Genomic DNA, 21,785 nt, shown 5'->3' with positions numbered 1-21,785 from the left:
AAACAGAAAATCAAAGTTTTATTAATTTTTCCTGCTCATTAATTGTTAATTTAAAAGATTTTCTATATATATCTATTCTAATTCGAGCTCAGACTTTTGAATTATGTCATGTTTGTAATTGTGAATGCACATAAAAGTCAAGGATGACAATTGACAACTGACAGAGATATGTTGTCATCGGGAATCCCGAAATAATTGCAAGTTTTAGTTTGTTGTTATATTTTAAATCGTAACTACTAAACAGATGAAAAGTTTTAGAACTAACGTTTCAATTAATTATGAAGATAGATTAATAAGAAATTTAAACTAATTTCTTTAAAGTGCCAGTAAACAATATGTATAAACACGTAGAACTTCGAAAACTACCTGTTGATGAACTGTGTAATATCGTCAATATTTTGGAAATTGATAATGATTGGAAAAGAGTTATGTCTATTATACCTAAAGAATTAAATAGTGATTATTTTGAACCGAAATACAACAATGAACACATACGGTACGTTTTCTACAATTTTGAAATATACAATGAACTTTTCAATATCCTTGCTTCTATAATTTAAACATAAAAGAAATATTCTTATCATAACATAAAAATATATAGTATATTTAAACCTTTTTCTTTTCCTTTAAATTAGATTAATTGAAGAGGAAGCAAAGGCTAGTAATCAAAAATGCACCGAAATTTTAATAGATGAGTGGGCTACATCTGGAAGAATCAGACCAACTCTTGATACCTTTAAGAATATTTTAATCAAAGCACAAATATTTCGAGCTGCAGATGCCATAGCAGATATGTTAAATGGTAGGTAATATTAAAAATAAATCAATATAACATATTAATAATAATTATTACATTTTATTATATAATTATTTACTATATTCTTTTATTTACAGAACCTAGACCTGAACGTCCCTTATTTGGACCACCAGCTCCAATTACTATGAATATCACAGAGATGTTACAAAACACCACTGAACAGAGTATTAAAAATGAAATGACTACCAATCACGATATGTGTAATGGTACCACCAGACAACTTAAGTCTGTAAGTGACATGATTGAGTTTTCAAAATATTGTCCTGATAATATAGCAGATAACAATCTCAAACCATCATTCAGTAGAAAAACTACAGCTCAACTAAAATCTGATTCAGATCTTATGAAATTTACCCAAGAACAGGAAAGTATACAAACTGAATCTGAACCAAATATACCACATTTGAGTGTTATGATAAATAGTAATGAAACTGAAAGCAAAAGCTCTATTTTGCCGGCAGTACTCGATTCCGAAGGTTTTGACGTCTCCACAACAACTAATAGCAGCACCAGTTTTGACCCTGTTCAATATCCCAATAGCTACCAAATTTCTTTTCCAAATATTGACATATCATCTAGAATAGACAGTGCAATTCTGCAGGACAGAAATCTTATTCAATTTAGTTATAAGGAATTGCAAGATATAACTGACAATTTTAGTGAAACCTTGAATAAGACGAGTTCTGGACTGAAAGGATGTATTGGCAGTGGTGGTTTTGGAGATGTTTTTGTTGGTAATCATCCAAAATATGGAATTCTTGCCATTAAGAAAGCCCACAGCCATTTAGCACTACACCAGAAACCAGACATTACTATGAGAGTTTTTAATGCTGAAGTTAAATATTTATCTCAGTTCAGACATCGTAATATTGTTCCTATAATAGGGTTTGCTAAAGATGGCCCAGTACCCTGTATAGTTTGCGAATATATTTATGGTGGTTCATTACAAGAAAATATTGCAGCTAAAGTTTTGAACAAAACTCAACGGATGAACATTATTATTGGAACTGCTGAGGGATTAAAATATTTACACACGAGTGAAAAAACATTATGTAGCAAAGAAAGTAGAGATCTTCTTGGTGTGAACAGTGAAATAGATTCACAGAACTCTGCAAAGAATTTTGTACATGGTGATGTAAAAACTGCGAATATTCTGCTAACAAAGGATTGTATCCCAAAGGTAATTTAGCAAACACAAATAATAATGAGATCATTATTTTTTAATGTGGTTAAGATGTTATTTTTTTTTGCAGTTATGTGACTTTGGCTTAGCAAAGCAATACGACTCCACTTTTATGACGTCAGCTCCTATGGGAACTGCAGCTTATATGGCACCTGAGGGTCTGCACGGAACTATCACTCAAAAAATTGACATTTTCAGCTTTGGAATTGTTCTTTTAGAGCTGATTACAGGTCTAAAGCCTATTTTATCAAGTAATGGCGAAAAAATTAATATAAAGGATTATGTTGAAGAAAATACTCTCAATAACGATATCACACCTCTTGTGGACCCTGTTGTCGGAGTGTGGACAAAAGCTAATCAAATATATGACCTAGCTAAAAAGTGTTTAGCTCAGAACAGGAAAAGTAGGCCTAGCATCGACCAAGTTTGTGATATTTTATATGATATTAATTGTTAACAAAATGAAATCAGGTTATATTTGTACTTTACATATATGCTTTGTTATAAAAAATAAATAGACTGTTTAAATATTAATTTCTTTTTTTATTGCTTCCACTTGATTTCTGAAATTAACACTCGATATTTTGTTAACATTTTCCAAACTTTTCAATATCTGCTTCTTCTCTTCAGGTTTACATAATGTAATGAATGTGACGATCAGCTTTTGAATGTATAGAGCTGTGCTGTTGTCCTTACATACATACAACACTTTGAACAGTATTGATATCATTCTATAATCAGTTGAAAATCTCCAAACGCACCATCCGTATTGAATCCACTCATCTAAGCACTGCAAAATAAATTAAAATTATTATTTGCTTTACCTGCTACTTTGTCTTCGTTATTCCTTTCTACAACAGATATAACCGTAGAAAAGTACCATAACAATTGGTCCAGCACTTTACGAGTTTAAATAGAACAACAGACAAAATTGTTAATAAAATATCTTAGGCTAGGCTGTGAATACAAAATACATAATATATTATATGTTTTCACTTTCTCATTCTTAAATCTTGGCTAAAAATACTATTAAGAAAAATTATCAAATTAGAAATGGGAAACTATTTATATGTGGTTAGCACACAGTATTACATATTACCTCCAATGTCTTATTTAAAAGTATATCGGCCACAACCTCGTTAGTGCATATATCTAAACAGTCACATATTATAACTTTAAAAGTGTTCTCACTGATGCAGTTCACTTTGTGCATCTCTATAATAGATTTTGCAAAACTCAAACATTCTCCTTTCCTGTATAAATTTGATTCAGTCATTAATTGGTCTAGAATTCCAGTATACATTTCTTGAAGTTTTTGTGTCTAAAAAAACAAAACAATGTTTATATATGAAATGTTATGTAAGTCATTATATTATTAAAAAAATATATTATTTACCTTAAATATAGGAGGAAAAATTTCACACAACTCCAGGAGACAAGCATGAGTCAGTTTAGTTATGTCCGCATCTTTCTCAATGAAGGTTTTATTTAAACTCCTGTATATGACTTCGTAATAGTTGCCACCTTCATAATCACCAGATTTCTAAAAATATCACAGGCATATAAAATCATTAACAGTAACCAGTCTTAACGTTACATCAAAAATTCAAATCTGCTTCACTTATTTGTAATAAGAAATCAATTGAAATTTTGCGAGGTTCTACTGTTGGTAGTTACAATTCCTACAATTAGAACTAATTAATGTAAATTTTAAAATTAGGTGATAAAGTAATGACAAAAATACTTACCAGACACCTCAGTATAGATAAACAACATATAAGTCCCTTGCTTGTATTAATATTTATATAATCTTCAATTAAAAGCAGAGCTGCTGGAAAAACTTGGGCTGGTTTCACTTTCACTTGAAATCTCTATAACAAATATAAATTATAGTAGTAGAGATCACTTGAGATAATTCAATAATAATAAGATACATACCCTCAAATCTTTAGCCAGCCAGCAATACACTTCAACCTGGCCGGGATATTTTTTGAAATTCTCATATGTCAACTTGCTGTGCAAATTTTCTAAGCATATATTGAATATTTCTTGTATATTAAAATTTTTGTTCTCATGCAAAATAGTGTCCAAACGAGAACCACAAACAAGTTCAAAGTAAATATTTAATTTTTTTGAATATTCTTTTGATTTTTCGCCATTCCATGGGCATTCACAATCTAATTCTTTATATAAAATTATAAGCGCTGCTATAATTGTAGCGGTTCCTTTTGTATTTGGAAGATCCAGATCGCCTAAGTATTGTTCAAGAGATTTGAAGTTTTGATCTAAGGTATTATTTCGAATTTCAAACTCTGGATGATTCTCCCGTTCGTCAAAATTTTTTGCTAGTTTTGGTATTAAGCATTGGTTTATACTATCCAATAGTTTGAGAATATACTTCATTGTTTTAAATTGTTTCCTTTCGAAACATTCAACAAAATGAAAGCTGGTAGGTAAGTCACACACCAATTTTTTGGACTACATAGGAGAAAACTGATAATTTTAAATTATTATCCCTATCCTTAAATACACATATTATGTGTATACATAATAGGACTAATTAATAATCAGACATTGTTAGCTTCTCCTATTGCTATATAAGTATATACTATATAATGAACTTTTGAAGTTTCTGGTTTAATATTGACAGCCGATTTAGTGCGTAGTTCAGATATAAAATGTAAATATTATTTTTGTGACATTAAGATATTACTATCGCATTTGTTGTTCTAGTTTATAAAAATTTTGTTTTAGATAAAACTTTAATTAAAATAAAATATCTGTATACTGCACCAGTATATTTTAAGTCCTCCCTAGAGCTATAATAAAAGTAAACGACTTGTCTTTTTTTAAGTTGTCACATGTCATTTGTATTCCTCGAGCGTTCGTATAATATGTATTTGAAGACTTAAAATTACATAATTCCTTTAAAAACAAGAAAATACAACTAAAATGTTGAAGTATGACGAACACATATTTTTTCGGGATACATTTAATCAACTATTTTTAATTCAATTGAACAATATATTTATTCAAGGTTTGGTGTAAAATCTGTAATACTGGGCTCAGCAGTATATTATACCATTGATAAAGGAGTATGGAAAGACAGCTCGACAACTTCTAAGCTGTATGAAGAACTTGAAGAAGGTGTGTCACCTTATGTAGGCGAACTAAAAAAACAAATACCATACGAGGTAAGATTTCATAGACCAAATATAACATTTTTGATTAAGAAAATGCAAGTAAGTTTTCACCTGTAAATGTTACTTTTTAATGTTATGTTTATATAAACTTGAAGTGTTGTTTCCAGCTACCTCCACTACCGTCTAATGATAGAATGACATATTTATTCAAATATTATTGGAATAGTGGAGTGAAAGCCACATTTAGGTTTTTGATTGATCTTCCTACACACGCCACGAATGCTGCAAGCAAGTCGTACGAATTTATAAATTCAGTAATAGAACCAGTTGATCCAGCTTCTAGACAAGATAATGAAAAATGATTGTTTTCTAGCAAATGTAAATTATTAAATAAACATTAATTAAGAATAAAGCTTGTTTTTAGAAGTAATTTACTCCAATGTTATTACATTTAAAATTAAAATCGGTAGTTGTAACCAATAGGAAATTCTTTCCAAAGAATATTTTAAATAAATTAAATTGCACATTTTTTAATACTTATTCATTATTGTTTCAAAATTTGGAAGAATTATATTACTCAGTTTATTGCTATATTTGTGTTATTAATTAATAGTAATTTTTCTTTTTTATAAGGAAAATTGTATCAATAATAGTACTTTTTGTTGAAATTTTGCACTGTGGAATTTTATAAATTGTACTACTAAGTAGTGTAACCATTTTTTATATGGGGTCCGATTGTACTAGGGTAATTAATGGTTACAATAACCTTAATTAATTGCAATAAATTACATAGCTTTTCTCTATAATATTGGGATGGCACTGGGTCTATGAAGCACAAGTACTCATTAGTTTAACAAAAAACACTGCATTTCCAGAAATCCCTGTAGTTATAAGAAAAAAAAATATTTTGTTTAAATTTCCTTATTTTTTAAGTATTATAATTATATTATATTTTAAAATATTATAAATTGGGTCTTAATATGAATCAAACAAGATATTGCCGGAAATTAATTAGCATGTCCACTAAATGCTTTGATTTAAAAAAGAAAGTAAATATGAACTCATAATATATCTTAAACCTTGTTGATTATAGAAATTCTATCATTATTAGAACAAAGAAGGATTACTATAGACAACAATTTCGAAATCAATGAACTATAGAAAGGACAGTAAATAATAATACCAATTACAAAACAAGCCACAATATTTTGTGGCAGTTTGATTTGTTCCATTCTTGTAATGTCACATACACATTGACAACATTTTTTCAATTCCTGTGTTTTTAGTTCCACATATTCTTAAAAGAAATGTAATGTACCGAAAATACATTATCTATTTATAAAACTCAATCGAGATGTTGGAACCATCGACATACTGATACTATCATTTTGAAGCATTCAAATAGTGTATATAATAGTTAAATAAAATCAGTTATCTGTTAAGAGTGTTCATAGTCTTAGTTAATCAAAACATATGGATGATCAATAAACTATTGAAAACATCAAAATAATAGTAAATATTACCATACATATACTAAATTGCAAGATTTGAAGTATATGTATATATAAATTTTGTGCACATTAAAATTGTATTTAACAAAACCAACAACTCTGGGGAATGGTCCTATTTTAACATTTATACATTATGCCTGTTTTATTATGTAAAAACGAAATGATTATGGATGTTATGTACATTATCCTTTTAATTTTGTCGGAGTAAAAAAAAAAAAAATCACACCGGTAAATACAGACGGATGAATTAAAAAGTGTATATCTCAAACAGTTATCAATGCTTGAAAATTTTGTAAATAAACATCTAAACATTAACAACAATTTCGTTATTATATATACAGCTTGAAGTGAACACTTGGGAGTTAAAACACTTGTAAGCCATATAAAAAGGATAAGCTTTGATATTGCTCATAACAATCACTGTTAGAGGTGACTTATAATATTGTCCGTGTGAAAGTTAAGGAAAGCTGAATCTTTAGAGTCCTTGGGCATTATTAAATTCAATCGCTAGGCAGCTGTTTCAACTTCCATCGCTTCCTCCGCACCGGTCTTCTTTTTCTTCTTTTTATTTGATTTCGCCGAAGAATTCAGAAGGGCCTGAATTGAGATAACATGCAAATTAGAAATTGTTAAATTTTTTCCATGAAATGGAAATCTCATAGAAGAATTAAAATGTCGAAATTTTTCAAACTAAATTGTGAATAAAACACAAATTAGCTCAAAATAAAATTCTTTTAATATACCCTGTGCTTGTTCAAAACATATTACTGATCAAATTTGTTTTGAAAGATAACAGGGAATGGTATTCAAAGTTTCTGAACTATGGCATTTTCTTTTTAAAATGAGATCATTTTAATGTAACCTCTACACTTACATTGAGTTCTGGGTCCTTAATGGTCCGTTCAGTCTTACACTGGTTCTTGTCAAATGGCAAACCCGTTATGCGATGAGTGCCACTCGGCAGTAAGAGTACTGTAAACTTGAATTGTGCTACCAATTCACCTGGTCTCTCATATAGCACCTGTAACACATCAGACATTTTGTATTTGGTATGAGGTCAACATAATAATCTATAAAACAAATTGCTGTTATTAAACAATGAGTATACCTGGAAGGGCTCAATGAGTTTGTGGTTAACACACTCAACTACACCCAGTCTTGCACTTGTTTCTTTGTCAAAGGATCTTAAGTTAAAAGGCATTGACCCATGTTTATTTCGGACCTGGATGAGAAAATACAAAATTATCAGTAATTGGAAACAGTGAAAAAAGTTTTCAAAGATATATTTGTTATTTAGTTTTTAAGAAATTTGTTGTAAGTTTCTATACCAGTATACTATAAGAAATATACTGGCTCAAACTTGTTACATTGATCTTCCCTAAAATATAATAACAATATCAATTGTGATATTGAAAAACAGTATTAGGGAAAAGTTATATAGCAAAATGATTACTTCTCTGTAGAATGTTCTAGATGATTTTAATTTAAGTTGATAGATTTCATCTGTTTTTTTGTATATAGTACACCTAGTATCCATTTCACGGCCCTGAAAAATAAAGTATATTGGGTAAATTTTTACAAAATATTAACATCAAAAATAATAAAAATTTCCTAAATATTTTTGCAATTCTATGAACGATATCTTCAGTTAAAATAATTTTGTTCTGTTATAAATGAAAAAAATCAAAATGCTTGTATACATTTTAATTCAGAGTTTTAACAGAATTGCTTTCCCCTGAGTACTGCCATGTTAACCAATGTAATATTAACATGGAAAGAATTCAGGGTATATCAATATCTACTTATTATCTTAACAAATCATAGTTTCATACTGATTGCTGATGATAACATATGGGCATCTACTTACAACACCTTCCCCAGTGGAGATTAATACATCCATAGCATAAACTTCATAAGTTTCAAAAGTAGCCTTTTCATGTTCCTTCCGTTGTGCTTCTGATGGATTCTGGATAATGCTTTTCTCTCCATCAATTCTGAACTGTTTCAGCTGATGGGATAACATACCCTCTATCGGCTTACAGCCATACTCTGCGCTTATCTTTTGAACAACATCAGTGATAGCATAGTTCTAAAACAAACAAATATATTTTTTTTAAATAACTGATAAAAAAAATCAACAATCAGACTGTAGAGTTCATACAATATATGGTTTTCCAAATAGAGATATATATATTATTTTTAAAACAAAACAAAATTTCCTAGATATAGTATAATTATTTGTAACAAATGATGATAAATTAAACAGAACTAGGTTATTAGTAGCGACTTATGAATATATGCAGGATATATAACCTCATTGCTAGGTCTGAGGAGTCTCAAAGCAGCTTCACTTGCATAGTGAGCAGCTAGTAAGACATCAGCTGCTCTACCAGTGACCTCACCACCGCCTACCACCACTGTATGTGCTACCACTGCTATGAAGCCATCTATATGAGCTCCAAGGTCACTGAAATAAATATTCAATATATTGATTTTTACTCTTTGTATTAAAAAACAAGTTCACATTAATTCAAAAACATGTGATGAGTTGGCACTTAATTTTTTTCTGAACTACTTATAAAATCGAGCACATGTAAACTAGTTTAAAATGTTGTTTGCTTTTTACAACATTATGACAGTGATACAATATTAAAAAGAAGGCAGAAAAGAGAAAGTCAGCAAGGAAAGCATTTTTAATAAAGACTTTCAGGATAAATAGTCGTAAAGTGTATATATCTAATTTAAAATTAAGACACTTTCGGAAAATTGGTTTGATGTTTCCTTTACAAAAAGTCTAGGAACTTACATTTTAGCTAAATCACCCTCTTTCAGGATGTAATCCGTTTCACTTGGTATTGGAGAAAAGTGACATATACAATTGTTTACAGATACGCATGTCGAAAATGCGATGCCTTTTTTGGAATCTTTCTCTTTTTTGAAGACTTTAGAAGTTTCGTCAAGCAACAATTTGTCACCAAATTCACATATTTCACGTGCAGACGCCTCTGGTATGCATTTAGCAATCACTTGTTCTAAAACACCTGCAAGTGCGAAAATTGTCTGGATTTACATAAAGTAATAAAAGTTAAGCAACATTCTAGGGTTAAAATATAGAAGCGGCACCACACTGTCCGCATGGCGATGACACGCGTCCGAGTCATTAAATCAAATGGATAATGTACCTGAACTATTTTCGAAATAAAATTTATACAAACACAAGTTTCTAACTTACGGTTAACAATTTGCCCCGCTAATTTATACTTGGTTACAACCAAGTCTTCTGCAACAGTTTTTTCCACTTCTTTATCGTCAGCCATTTCTCAAACTTGTAGTTTGGTTAGACAACTACGCTCTATAGAAGCTGTTGGTTGGCTCTTTAGTTGTCAGTCACGTGACCGTGACGTATAGTCAAAAATGGCGGGCAATGTAGTGTGGAAAGCATTAAAGACTCATTGGCCGTTATTAAAGAATTAAATATTTAAGAGTCAAACATACGCAACGTTATGAAAGATTCCTTTTTTAAATATTAGCTATGGCTTCATGAATGATTACTTAAAATATTTGCCTGAGTCGAAACTGACTTGATTTTTAATTTTATTGTCATGAAATGTTATAATTTTTTTAAGAGCCTTTTTTCCAATAGTAAATTATCTTCAGATTAAAAAATATTTATCCAAGATAGTTAAAATATAAATAATAATAAGCGAAATAGAGTGCAAAATCTAATTAGAGTACAAAATATTTATAGTTGGTGTTTTCTGATTCTTTTAGAATATTTTGAGAACTTAACGCCTTTGATAATATAGATGTACTTGTTTATGAAAAAATCGAGTAATTATAACAAATTATAAAAAAGCAGTCATTTTAATTCTTAAAATATTGATTTATTGCATATTAATTAATTACTAAGTTAATGGAAGAGATTTATATCTCCAATGACAGTCGTAAGTTTAAAAATATTATTACAGGAATTTTCTAATTTATTTCATATTAAGGTAATTGAGTAAAACCTTTCTTTTATGGCACGATAAAACGATTTAATAAGTGTAACGTGTCTTGTCATAGTCATGTTTACTGCTAGGTAATCACAATACGTAATGATAGACACAACTGTTTAAATAATATTTTATTTATAATTTCTGTTCCTTTTGTTTTCTTTAATAATTAATAAACATTAATATAATAATAGAAGACAAAAGATACAGATAAAGCTATATCGTGTTCACAACCTTCTTCACTTGTAGTAACGTAAAGTATAATTTACTCTGTGGTTGAGTGCTTTCTTCTTATTTTCATATCTTCGATTCGAATTGACGTTTATAAATTATTGAAAGTACAAATCTCTTTTTCAAATTTTCAAACCCAGAGTACCTATCTTTTAAAGACAATTTTATTTCATTACATGTATTTTTTTAAATTGATCTGATTATTTTAGTAGGAAAAAGAATACTTAATTTGGTTTTTATTTTTCATCGTTGAAACTAATAAATCTTGATCTTAATTTTAAATTTGTGACATATTGTTTTCCATCAACTTTTTTGAAACTTATATTTAAATCGATGTACAGTACATTGAGCTAAGATACATCATTAAAAATGAATTACACTACAGAAGAACTCTTGCGTATGGTAGATGACAAAATTGATTATGGGAATAAGTTAGTGAAGTTACTAGAGGATAAGTATGAAATTGACGGGGTGAAGAAACTTCAAAGAAAAGTTCGTCAAGAAATAGAATTTCTCCAAAGAGTTCGTATTATTTTTAATGTTAATGCTTTTTTTAACTTAAATTATCAAGATCAAGAATGATATTTTCATGAAATCTTATATTTTAATTTAGTTGCAAAAATCTAAAAAAGTGAAAAAAGAACAGTTGTCGTGTTCAAATTTACGACATTTGGAAGCGATGGTAGATTGTGCTATAAGACCTGGAGTTGTATCTGTGTGTAAAATCTTTCATGTCAGCAATGATAGCAAGTTGCTTGTTGATATCATAAGTGATGATGGAAAGACTTGGACTAAAGGTGTAGTTTGTTTGGTCTTTAAAATATTTAGATTAATCGAATTGTGTAGTATTATGTTATTTAATGTATTACTTTAATTTGTGCTTACAGTAATTGCAAGAAATCCGAGATCTCTTTCTGCATTAAGTTCAGGAAATTCATCATATGGGGCTCGCTCAATAGTTGACCAAGCTGTCGACTATATAGAATGTGCTAAATTATATCCATGTATGTATCAGTCTCCTAAGGTAAGTCCTTTTCATTATTTAACATGAATGAAACACATTTCGGACATAAATATCTCTAATATATTAATAATTTAAAAAGTACTTGCTCCTAAATGCTTTGATCTTTGCACAGGTTGTTTTTGAATTTGTAAGTGGAATAGAAGAATCATTGGCAAATAAACTGAAGTCAAAAGGTGTTGTTGTTGAAGGAGAAATATTGTCAGATTCTAAAGAAGAAGAGGAATATGAAGATCCCTTTGAGTCCAGTGATGGTGAAGTAGATAATAGGTATGTTCTGGTAAGAACAAGTTATTAAACTTATATTCTTGTATGTATGTTTTTCTAAATAAAACATTTGTAATATATGTTACTATAACATAATTTATCATTTTCTCTTATTTTTCGAAACTATATATTTTTTTTGTTTTATTCAACTTAAAGCTTCAAAGTACTGCTTTCTAATATATCATGAAACCTCTTTGTTAGTTCTCAGATATTACAAGATGTTTCACAATGTATGCAAGATCACAGAGATCTTAATATTTTAAACCTAGATGTGACGGCTATGATGGCATATGTGAGTAACATGACAAATGGCTCCTGCAATTATATCTTCCAACAGCCTGTTTTGACTCAACAAGCTGAATGGGAAGCTGAACGGCCAGTAAAGCCAATTTTAGAAAAATTATTTGAAAGTAATTAAAGCTTTTTAATTTAACTATTTCATTAATTATAGATTATTCAGTATATCTTGTAAATTAATTTTGCATTTAAATAATAAATAATAGAGAAGAGTTGCCTTTCCTTTTGATGTAGCAGACTATTCCAAATTTTTCTTTAAAGGTAGCAAATATAAGGATATATGAAAACAATTGAGAATTTGAATAGATAGTTCTGTGTGAAGATATCACTAGTATTTTATTTTAATTATATAACACTAATATTTTTATTGTTTATAGATAAAATGCTTGTATGCTGTAGAACAGCGTGGGATGATTTTGAAAAGATAGTAAATACTTTGGGAGGTCCGAATGAAAAGAGACGAACTTTAGAATTGAAGGAAATGGTCAGAGTATATGAAGATGACTATGGAGGTAAACTATATACAATTAGATAACACTTTGTAATAATAAACTAATAAGTCATCTTGAGGAAAACATAGTTATACAGATTAATTGTTATTAAAAAAAAATTGAAATATTATACATTAAATTTTTATGTGTATTCTATAAATAGTTTGGTACTTTCAGGTCAAGATGATTATCCCAGACAAAACTTAAAAGTTAGAGGCCATGTCAGATTAAGATCTAAAATAATATTTAATTTTGGACACAGAATTAAAGCTCTCACAGTTTCTGCGAATGAAGGATTTGTTAGGGCGGCGGCACAACAGGTAAAACAAGTTTTTTAGTATATAATTTTTTTTATAAAATTGCATTGTATATAATTAAACTGTGTTCCAGGGTGTTACATATGCGACATTTATCCTGGAGTCCCGAGCTTTAACTGAGGGAAAAGAACCAACTGCTACAGAAATTAAGTTATGATATTTTCAGGTGACAATGTGTTAAAATAGTGAATCATAAATATTTCTTTTTAATATGTTCTACAAAGTATATATTGTCTATTTTGCTGTGATAGAAGTTTAAAACTTGCCTTAATATTTAAATAATATAAAATGTTTTATATTATGTACATAATGTTGATTAAATGTTAACACAAATGGCTGTTTTTGTTTGTATTTTGTTAATAAAAACTTTGCTTATATTAAACATTTGCTTGTATTATACAGCTCTTGCCTGTTAGTAATTTTAACCCTTAACTACTTACCCAAAGGGGTAAGGGTTACCATTATTTGAGTGTTTTGACTATGGTCATATGAAATCCTAATTTTAGGTTTACTAATAAAAAGAAACTTACATTTTCGGCAGTGGTTGAAATATTAACAAAACATCGAGTTAACTAAATAGAAATGTTTTTTTAAATAAAGTATAAATTCCATCACTTTTTGCTATACGATAGCTCTATGACTCTATTTGAAGATAAGGCGTATCTATTTTCTATATTCGTTATTATTGTATTCTATAACAATTCGCATTCTTTCTTAAGTATGCTACTTATATCTTTGATAGTTGTTACTTAATTAAGTGAAATACCTCGTGTAGAGTTACCTTTATAAAAACATATGGTTTGTGTCAAATGTTGTTTGCTATCTTGTCAGTGTCACAAACAAGTTTATTTAGAAATACAATGAAATGTTTAAGTTAAAGTTAATTTTTAAATCTCTTCTTATTTGATGTAATTTCAAATGTTGTTAATTTAATTACTTTTAATTGATATGAAATAATGAAATGCAATAGTGATGAAATAGATTTGCAGAAATTAAAAGAAAATGTGTCATTTTTAGCCGACGTTTTTGAAAATACTTTCTCACTTCAGAGTACTATAAATTATGTTAAGGACTATGTATCAGAAATACAGCCAAAACCGGCCACCGGAAGTAAAAGATCAGCATCTCAAGTTAATAAGATTTGTTCACAGTCACCAGGAAATAGTTTAAACTTAAGTTTAAGTAACAAGCACGTGTTATCGCAGATTACTGACAATAATAAGTCCTTTACAAAAAAATTAAAAAACTGGGGTCTGCCCACTGAAATATGTAGAAAATATGAAGAAAAAGGTATTATTGAAATGTTCGATTGGCAAGTTGAATGTCTCAGCAATCCAAAAGTGCTTATAGATTGTCAAAATCTGTTATATTCGGCACCAACATCTGCTGGTAAGACACTTGTTGCTGAATTATTGACCATTAAGACTGTTCTGGAAAGACAGAAAAAAGTCATAATCATATTACCCTTTGTATCAATTGTGAGAGAGAAAATGTTTTATTTGCAAGAAATATTATCTAGTTCAGGTATCAGGGTAGAAGGATTCATGGGCTCCCAGTCTCCACCTGGTGGTTTACAGGCAGTACACATTGCGATATGTACAATTGAAAAAGCGAATAGTTTAATCAATAAACTTTTAGATGAAGGAAATATATCAGAATTGGGTGCTGTAGTTGTTGATGAATTACATTTACTTGGAGATCCACATAGAGGATATATTCTGGAGCTTCTTTTAACTAAAATTAAATATACAGCATCTAAATTAAATGATCTCTCAATACAAATAATAGGAATGTCTGCAACTTTACCAAATTTAAAAATGTTGGCGGATTGGTTGGAAGCTCATTTATTTATAACAGAATTTCGGCCCATACCTCTTATTGAATCATGTTTGGTTGGAGACAAGTATTATAATAAAAAAGGTGAACACATAGGCATGCTGTGTAAGTCAAATTTAAAAGAAATTGATGATGATAGTGTCCTTTTGATTTGTCTGGAAACAATAAAAAGCAGTTGTTCTGTTCTTATATTTTGTATGACTAAGAATAGATGTGAAAACTTAGCACAGAGCATTGCATCATCATTTTTTAAATTGGGTTGTATGAATAATGAACAAGGTATGATTTTAAGAGAACAATTAAAGACTTCAAGTATTCTCGAAGTTTTAGAACAATTGAAAGGTTGTCCTGTTGGTTTGGATCCAGTATTAAAAAATATTATCTCATTTGGAGTTGCATATCATCATGCTGGACTTACATTCGATGAGAGGGACATAATAGAAGGGGCATTCAAATCTGGTGCTGTGAGAGTACTCGTTGCTACATCCACCTTGAGTTCCGGTGTTAATTTACCTGCTAGAAAAGTAATCATCAGGTGCCCCATGTTCCAGAAGCAGCCAATTAATATTTTGGCCTACAAACAAATGGTTGGCAGAGCTGGGCGCATGGGAAAAGATACAAAGGGAGAAAGTATTCTAATATGCACTCCAAATGAACAAAAAGTTGGATTTGATCTGATGATGGGGGATCTGGATCCTGTAAAAAGTTGCATAGAGACTGAAGATAAATTTATGAGAGCTGTATTAGAAATGATTGCTAGTCAAGATGTTTGTACAGAAGAACAGTTAGATTTGTACTCTAAAAGTACACTATTATTTAGCCAACAAAGTCTCCATCCATCCCAAAACTTTTTATTAAATGACACTCTAAAGGAACTCATCAATTATGAACTTGTGAGAATACAAAAAGATGGAGAAGAAATAAGATATGTAGCCACTTCATTAGGGAAAGCCTGTTTGTCATCTTCCATGTCGCCAAACGATGGAATATCATTGTTTTGTGAGTTACAAAAAGCTCGACAATGTTTAGTCTTAGAAACAGACTTACATCTTATTTATTTAGTGACTCCATATAGCGTTAGTAATCAATGGAATAATATAGATTGGTTACATCTGCTCACTCTTTGGGAAAGTCTCACATCCGCCATGAAAAGAGTTGGCGAGCTTGTTGGTGTCCAAGAGAGTTTTATAATTCGTTGCTTAAGGGGAACAAACAAAAATAATAATAACCAAAATAAACTTAATATACATAAGAGGTGAGAGGATATTAATGTCAAGCGTGTGTTGACATGAATAAGTGTATTTTATATAGGAACTCTTTATTACAGATTTTATACAGCACTAGCATTACAGGATTTAGTGAATGAAGTGCCACTCTCTGAAGTTGCTGGTAAATTTCAGTGCGCTAGAGGTTTTTTACAAGGTTTACAGCAAGCTTCCGCTACATTTGCCGGTAGGCTGGTGAAATGTTTCTTTGTTTTTATTCAAATATAAATTATTAATATATATTTTTTTTATTATAAAAGGAATGGTAACATCATTTTGTCATCAACTTGGATGGAAAAACATGGAAATGATTATATCGCAATTTCAAGATCGTTTGCATTTTGGTATACATTCAGAGTTATTAGAACTCATGAAACTATCCTCCCTAAATGGCGTTCGAGCGAGAACTTTATTTAATGCGGGTTTTGAAACTGTTGCAAGCATTGCATCAGCTGAGGTTAATGTTATAGAAAATGCACTTCATAAATCCGTACCATTCCAAAGTGAAAAACAAAGGGACGAAGATGATATGAGCGATTTAAGAAAAAGGAATAAAATAAAGAATATATGGATAACAGGCTACTGTGGTATGACTGCCACAGAAGCAGCAGAAAAGTTGATAATAGAAGCGAGGAATTATTTAGCCCAAGAGATCGGTGTCACAGAAATAAAATGGAAAGATACAAGATCGGAAAAAGATATATTAGTAAAAAATGAGATCGATAGTTTACAACAAAATAAAATTGAACCGAATATGAACGGGGATGACGAAACGAAAAGTAAAGATATAATAGACACAGAAAACAAATCAATAGTCGAACCCGAAAATTTAGAGATAGTTGAACGAAAAATTTACAAGGAACCCAGTATTATAAATTACTCTAAGAGAGAAAATGGGGAGAGTGATAGTAGTATCAATGAGAATAAAATTTTGTATAAGCAAGAACTAACTCGTAATAATAGAAATACAGATTGTAATGAAATTATTAAAAATGAAAAAGAAACAAAAACACAAGGAAATGCGAATATTAACAATCTTGACTTAAAAATCGCTCAAGAAATATCTCATTCTGATCAAAAAATTCAAACTAATAACCGCTTGACTTTCAGTAGTACTAAATGTCTTAAAATTGGACAAAGTAACAAAGAATGTGAGTTAAAAATTAATAAAGTAAATATTGAAAATTTAAATAGCAGTCCTGGTCTCAAAGAAGAAATTGAATGGGTTTCTTTAAATCTAACTGAAATAGGATTCGATAACATATCTAAGCTTCGTAATTCAGATAACCTTATTCCAATAGATACTTCTGATAAGGTCAATGAGCTTAAACACAATGAAAGCGCGACCAGTGATATGGCGCTAACAAAAAGTGGATCGTCTAAGGATGTTAGTCTTTTTTCTTCGGACGGAGATGATTCTAGTCTCTTTGAGGAAAGTTTCCCAGCAGATTTGCCCTCCACTATTATAGATAAACTAAACAATGACAGCTCTGTAAAGGCAAAAAATTGTACTCTTAGTCCTAATTCCACTGTGAATGCATTTAGTTCAGTGTTTGATATAGATGAGGATGAAGACATTAAATTAGTGTATGAAGACGAAAAAAAATGCAGCGAAGACAACGATATAAACAATTCTCAGAATGAAATAATAATAGACACTCAAGATATGAATGAAACTATTATCAAACATCACTTCATAAGTCCACTAAAACGTCGTGCTAATACCGATAAAATTTCCTCAGCAAAGAGATCGAAGTTACAAAGAAAGTTAATTAGTAACCGACCTTTTGAAGAAATACAGGTCAAAAACAAAATATCGAGATCTCAGGAGTTTTTGTTAACTATTAATAAAACCAAGATAACTTGTAAGCTTTCACGAGACGAAGATATAGTTATGAGTCTGTTAGATGTTAATAAAGCGAAAAGAGCTTCGATTATATTGGACATGAACTCATCATCAAAAACCAATTGCAACATAGGGAATAAAATTTTCGAAAATGAAAGTAATTTACACAAATATAAGCTACCCTTTAAAGGAATTGCGTTTTGCTTAAGAGATGATACGTGTTTTTATATAGATTTAATTGATATAGGCGAACACGAGCAGATATTTAAAACAAAGATGTCGGAGATTCTATCAAACGATTCCCTCCAATTGGATATGCTGTCGATAAAGACGTATTACGCTGAAATCAAGAAATATTTTGGAGTTAATTTGTCTTATTGTAACGACGTGTCTTTAGCTGAGTGGCTTCTAGATAGTGAGGAGAAAATATCGACAATCGCTGATCTGGTGTGCACCTTGAAGTCGAACTATAAGATTCAGTAAATCGTTAACTTTATTTATAAACTATAACTTTTTTTTCAGGCGTTCAAGTACTGTGATCTAGATTTACAAAAGATGGAAATAAAAATTGACAATCAGATAAAAAGTTACAAATCCTTGGACATGCATGAGATGAATTGTTTAAGGGCATGGTGTTTATGCGATATAGTAAAACAACAGGAGAAAAAAATATCGCAAGAAACATTGGTCATGGAGAAGATCTTAAGTGAGATAACATGGAAGAAACTATTGAATGAAAAACACGATCACATTTAACGTCAGATTCTAAATATTTGTATTTTCAGATACAGAAATCCAAGTTTGCAAGATCCTTGGGGATTGCGAGTACCACGGCATTACGGTGGATAAAGATCTCGTGTCGAGATTTTTGATTGATGTGAAAAATTCTCAAGAGATCTTACAGAAGAAGGCATTTAAGATATGCGGATACCATTTTAATTTCAACTCATCCAAGGATGTAGCTAAAGTAGGTGCAAATTGTTAGGTTTTTGTACCAAAAGAGGGAGGTTAAAAAATTAATTTATTTAAATGAAAATAAAATAAAAAGTCAAGATCAAATTACAAACTCGCAATTAGATTTTTTTATACACAAAAACAAAGCAAATTTATCATACGGTGGAAACTAGATTCAATATAATATATCTAGGTAACATAAAAGCGAAGTTTGTTGGCAGCGAGATTTATAGAAATAACTTTGTAGGTTTTAGGACTTTACAAGGGTCGTAAGACCAGCACTAGGAAGAGTGTTCTTTCGGCGCACAACAGTCCTATGTCTAGTATTATAATATACTGGCGGAAACTCAACTCCATCCTCACCAAGAGTCTTTATCCCATCACTGAACAAGCCTGTGTATACACTGAAGATAATAGGTATGCCTTGTATGAAATATTTATTTGTATATTTTTTTAAGTTGTATCTTTTTGTTCAAACCAGCCATGTGAAGGAAGTTGCTGCATATAGATATTGAAGCTGACTACATCGTACGTTAATATTTTAAATAGTCATGTGGTCGATTAATTACTATTGAATCGGATTATAGTTTTAGTGCAGAAGGAAATCTTTATAAGTATTTTATATTAATATAAATTCTTACAAGTATTTTTTTAACCGAGGCTAAGTCCGATAAAACTTTATTTGGGAGTAAGTTCTCCAAGAAAACTGAAAACGCAAGTGAAGTCGAAGGCAGAACGTTGTCAATATATTCATAACCAATTCAATATTCCGATCAATTCGTTGCGGGTATTCATAAATGTATTACGATTCCAGGATATCTCCATCTTATACCATGTACACATGCACGGGACGCATTAGCATGCACGAGCCGAATTTGCAAAACTTACCGCGGAAATTCACGATACCAGCAAACTATTTATGCGATAATGAATCTTGTGACGACGTAATAGAGTTCAATTGTAGGAAAATATTCAGAGCAGCGCCCGGTTACGTTTTCATATCGGCTGATTACTGCCAGTTGGAAATGAGGATTCTGACACACTTTTCCAAGGACGTTACTCTAACTAGGATAATGGGTTCGGATGTTGACGTTTTTAAATCGATTGCAGCGTCTTGGAGTGGTGTGCCCGAGCACGAGGTGATTCTGACTGAACTATTAATTACTAATGGTTGTGTGTTGAAAATAATTAAATTACGTGATTTAATATTGACCTTTATTTCCCGCACACAGGCAAACTGAAAATACATATGTTATTTCTAATTACAAGGAATAAATATGAATACTGTTAATGAATTTCAGCTTCAACGATTTTGAATCACACTATCTTACTCTTTGTATGAATTATAATTTATTGCCGCTTCAAAATGTTTTTTTTTTTTTTTATCCAGGTAGACGAAGATTTACGTCATAAAGCCAAGCAACTTTGTTACGGTATATTATACGGAATGGGTAATAGGACTCTGTCTCAACATTTAAACGTAACAGAATTAGAGGCTGCATATTTTATGGATATGTTTTATAAGACCTATCCATCGATAAAAGTTTTTACAGCGAGTCTGATAGAGGAGTGTAGGAAGAAAGGTTACGTGGAAACTTTGATGAAAAGGAGAAGATATCTTCCTAACATCAACAGCAGTGTTCCTTCAAAGAGGAGTGAGTTTTTATAATGACATACATAACACTTTATGTATATTCTTTATCATGTAACTATTTTGTGATATTTTTTAATTAAGTTTAAGAATCTATTAAAAATGAAATGAAAATTTTTTGGAATATTTTTTAAGTTTCATATATTCCTTTTATATACGTATTCGTAGATTTTTATCTCGTTCAAGACAGATTTTGATAGTCCTAAATCACTTTCCTATGCGCTACGGTTTTTATACCAACGTGAAAGTAGGATTTGTTTAAAACTCCTTAGTTATTATTCTATATATAAAAGCTTATGAATGAGATGTAAGAATTTCTCGAGTATTCATTTAAATAAAACTGATATTTTCGGATTTACTATGCTTTATTTATTATTTTTAAATACTACATACTTGAACGTTTCGGTTACTTTGCAGCAACCGTGATCACGGCCGGACGAGATGTGATAAAAATAATAAAATACGCGTAGTAATCCGAAAAATATTAGTTTCGTTTAAAGGCTTATTAATTTACAGGTGCAGCTGAAAGGCAAGCTGTTAACACGACCATCCAAGGATCGGCCGCAGACATAGCGAAGTCAGCGATGTGTTCCATACAACAAAGCACTTCATCACTTCTGATATTACAAATGCACGATGAACTTATATACGAAGTACCGGTTAATAATAAACAAGATTTTATAGTTATTTTAAAAAAATCTATGGAAAATACCGTCCGTCTGAACGTACCTTTACCGGTCAAAATAAAGTGTGGTCAAACCTGGGGTACAATGGAGGACGTCAAATAATATTTCGTATAATCATGAATTTTTTTAATTAGTTATATTCTTTAGTTAGTAGTCTGTGATATTTATTTTGTATTATTACTGTTAATAAAATATTTCTGAACCAAATTACACACTTTTTACGACCTCTTTTTTGCATACCTAAATCCTGAACGATGTACATAAAAAACGAAGC

At 30.4% G+C, this 21,785-nt stretch overlaps 6 protein-coding genes across 6 annotated transcripts; 4 read left to right on the top strand and 2 right to left on the bottom strand.

Moving 5' to 3' along the window:
- The first annotated feature begins 168 nt into the window (after nt 1-168).
- Nucleotides 169-2,534, top strand: LOC116766804 (uncharacterized). The gene is made up of 4 exons (XM_032656913.2): nt 169-496; nt 636-802; nt 895-1,997; nt 2,071-2,534. Exons 1-4 carry the CDS (start codon nt 336-338, stop codon nt 2,455-2,457), a joined length of 1,818 nt encoding a protein of 605 aa, XP_032512804.2. The 5' UTR covers nt 169-335; the 3' UTR covers nt 2,458-2,534.
- LOC116766973 (uncharacterized) lies at nt 2,523-4,627 on the bottom strand. The gene is made up of 5 exons (XM_061521442.1): nt 3,939-4,627; nt 3,749-3,871; nt 3,397-3,543; nt 3,100-3,321; nt 2,523-2,790 (listed from the first exon to the last, which is right to left on the bottom strand). Exons 1-5 carry the CDS (start codon nt 4,401-4,403, stop codon nt 2,524-2,526), a joined length of 1,224 nt encoding a protein of 407 aa, XP_061377426.1. The 5' UTR covers nt 4,404-4,627; the 3' UTR covers nt 2,523.
- A 208-nt stretch (nt 4,628-4,835) lies between these two features.
- On the top strand, nt 4,836-5,555 carry LOC116766775 (MICOS complex subunit MIC13 homolog QIL1-like). The gene is made up of 3 exons (XM_032656867.2): nt 4,836-4,960; nt 5,038-5,194; nt 5,311-5,555. Exons 1-3 carry the CDS (start codon nt 4,953-4,955, stop codon nt 5,503-5,505), a joined length of 360 nt encoding a protein of 119 aa, XP_032512758.2. The 5' UTR covers nt 4,836-4,952; the 3' UTR covers nt 5,506-5,555.
- Nucleotides 5,556-6,329: 774 nt separating this feature from the next.
- On the bottom strand, nt 6,330-10,043 carry LOC116766803 (proliferation-associated protein 2G4). Its single transcript, XM_032656911.2, has 8 exons — nt 9,887-10,043; nt 9,461-9,695; nt 8,968-9,121; nt 8,522-8,743; nt 8,108-8,200; nt 7,763-7,876; nt 7,529-7,675; nt 6,330-7,251 (listed from the first exon to the last, which is right to left on the bottom strand). Exons 1-8 carry the CDS (start codon nt 9,969-9,971, stop codon nt 7,162-7,164), a joined length of 1,140 nt encoding a protein of 379 aa, XP_032512802.1. The 5' UTR covers nt 9,972-10,043; the 3' UTR covers nt 6,330-7,161.
- A 938-nt stretch (nt 10,044-10,981) lies between these two features.
- LOC116767035 (UPF0415 protein C7orf25 homolog) lies at nt 10,982-13,610 on the top strand. Its single transcript, XM_061521539.1, has 8 exons — nt 10,982-11,402; nt 11,494-11,677; nt 11,768-11,904; nt 12,017-12,171; nt 12,370-12,578; nt 12,843-12,977; nt 13,134-13,276; nt 13,347-13,610. The coding sequence occupies exons 1-8, from the start codon at nt 11,250-11,252 to the stop codon at nt 13,428-13,430; spliced, it is 1,200 nt and encodes a 399-aa protein (XP_061377523.1). The 5' UTR covers nt 10,982-11,249; the 3' UTR covers nt 13,431-13,610.
- A 498-nt stretch (nt 13,611-14,108) lies between these two features.
- On the top strand, nt 14,109-21,718 carry LOC116766751 (DNA polymerase theta). The gene is made up of 9 exons (XM_032656835.2): nt 14,109-16,364; nt 16,437-16,561; nt 16,635-18,667; nt 18,743-18,926; nt 19,006-19,187; nt 19,422-19,591; nt 19,989-20,313; nt 20,565-20,829; nt 21,342-21,718. The coding sequence occupies exons 1-9, from the start codon at nt 14,230-14,232 to the stop codon at nt 21,611-21,613; spliced, it is 5,691 nt and encodes a 1,896-aa protein (XP_032512726.2). The 5' UTR covers nt 14,109-14,229; the 3' UTR covers nt 21,614-21,718.
- Nucleotides 21,719-21,785: the final 67 nt, after the last annotated feature.

The sequence above is a fragment of the Danaus plexippus genome, chromosome 10 (genome assembly GCF_018135715.1).
Source record: "Danaus plexippus chromosome 10, MEX_DaPlex, whole genome shotgun sequence".
In the NCBI taxonomy this organism is placed as follows: domain Eukaryota; kingdom Metazoa; phylum Arthropoda; class Insecta; order Lepidoptera; family Nymphalidae; genus Danaus; species Danaus plexippus.
The sequence above is the reverse complement of the archived record's forward strand: the minus strand, read 5'-3'. Positions and strand labels throughout refer to the sequence as shown.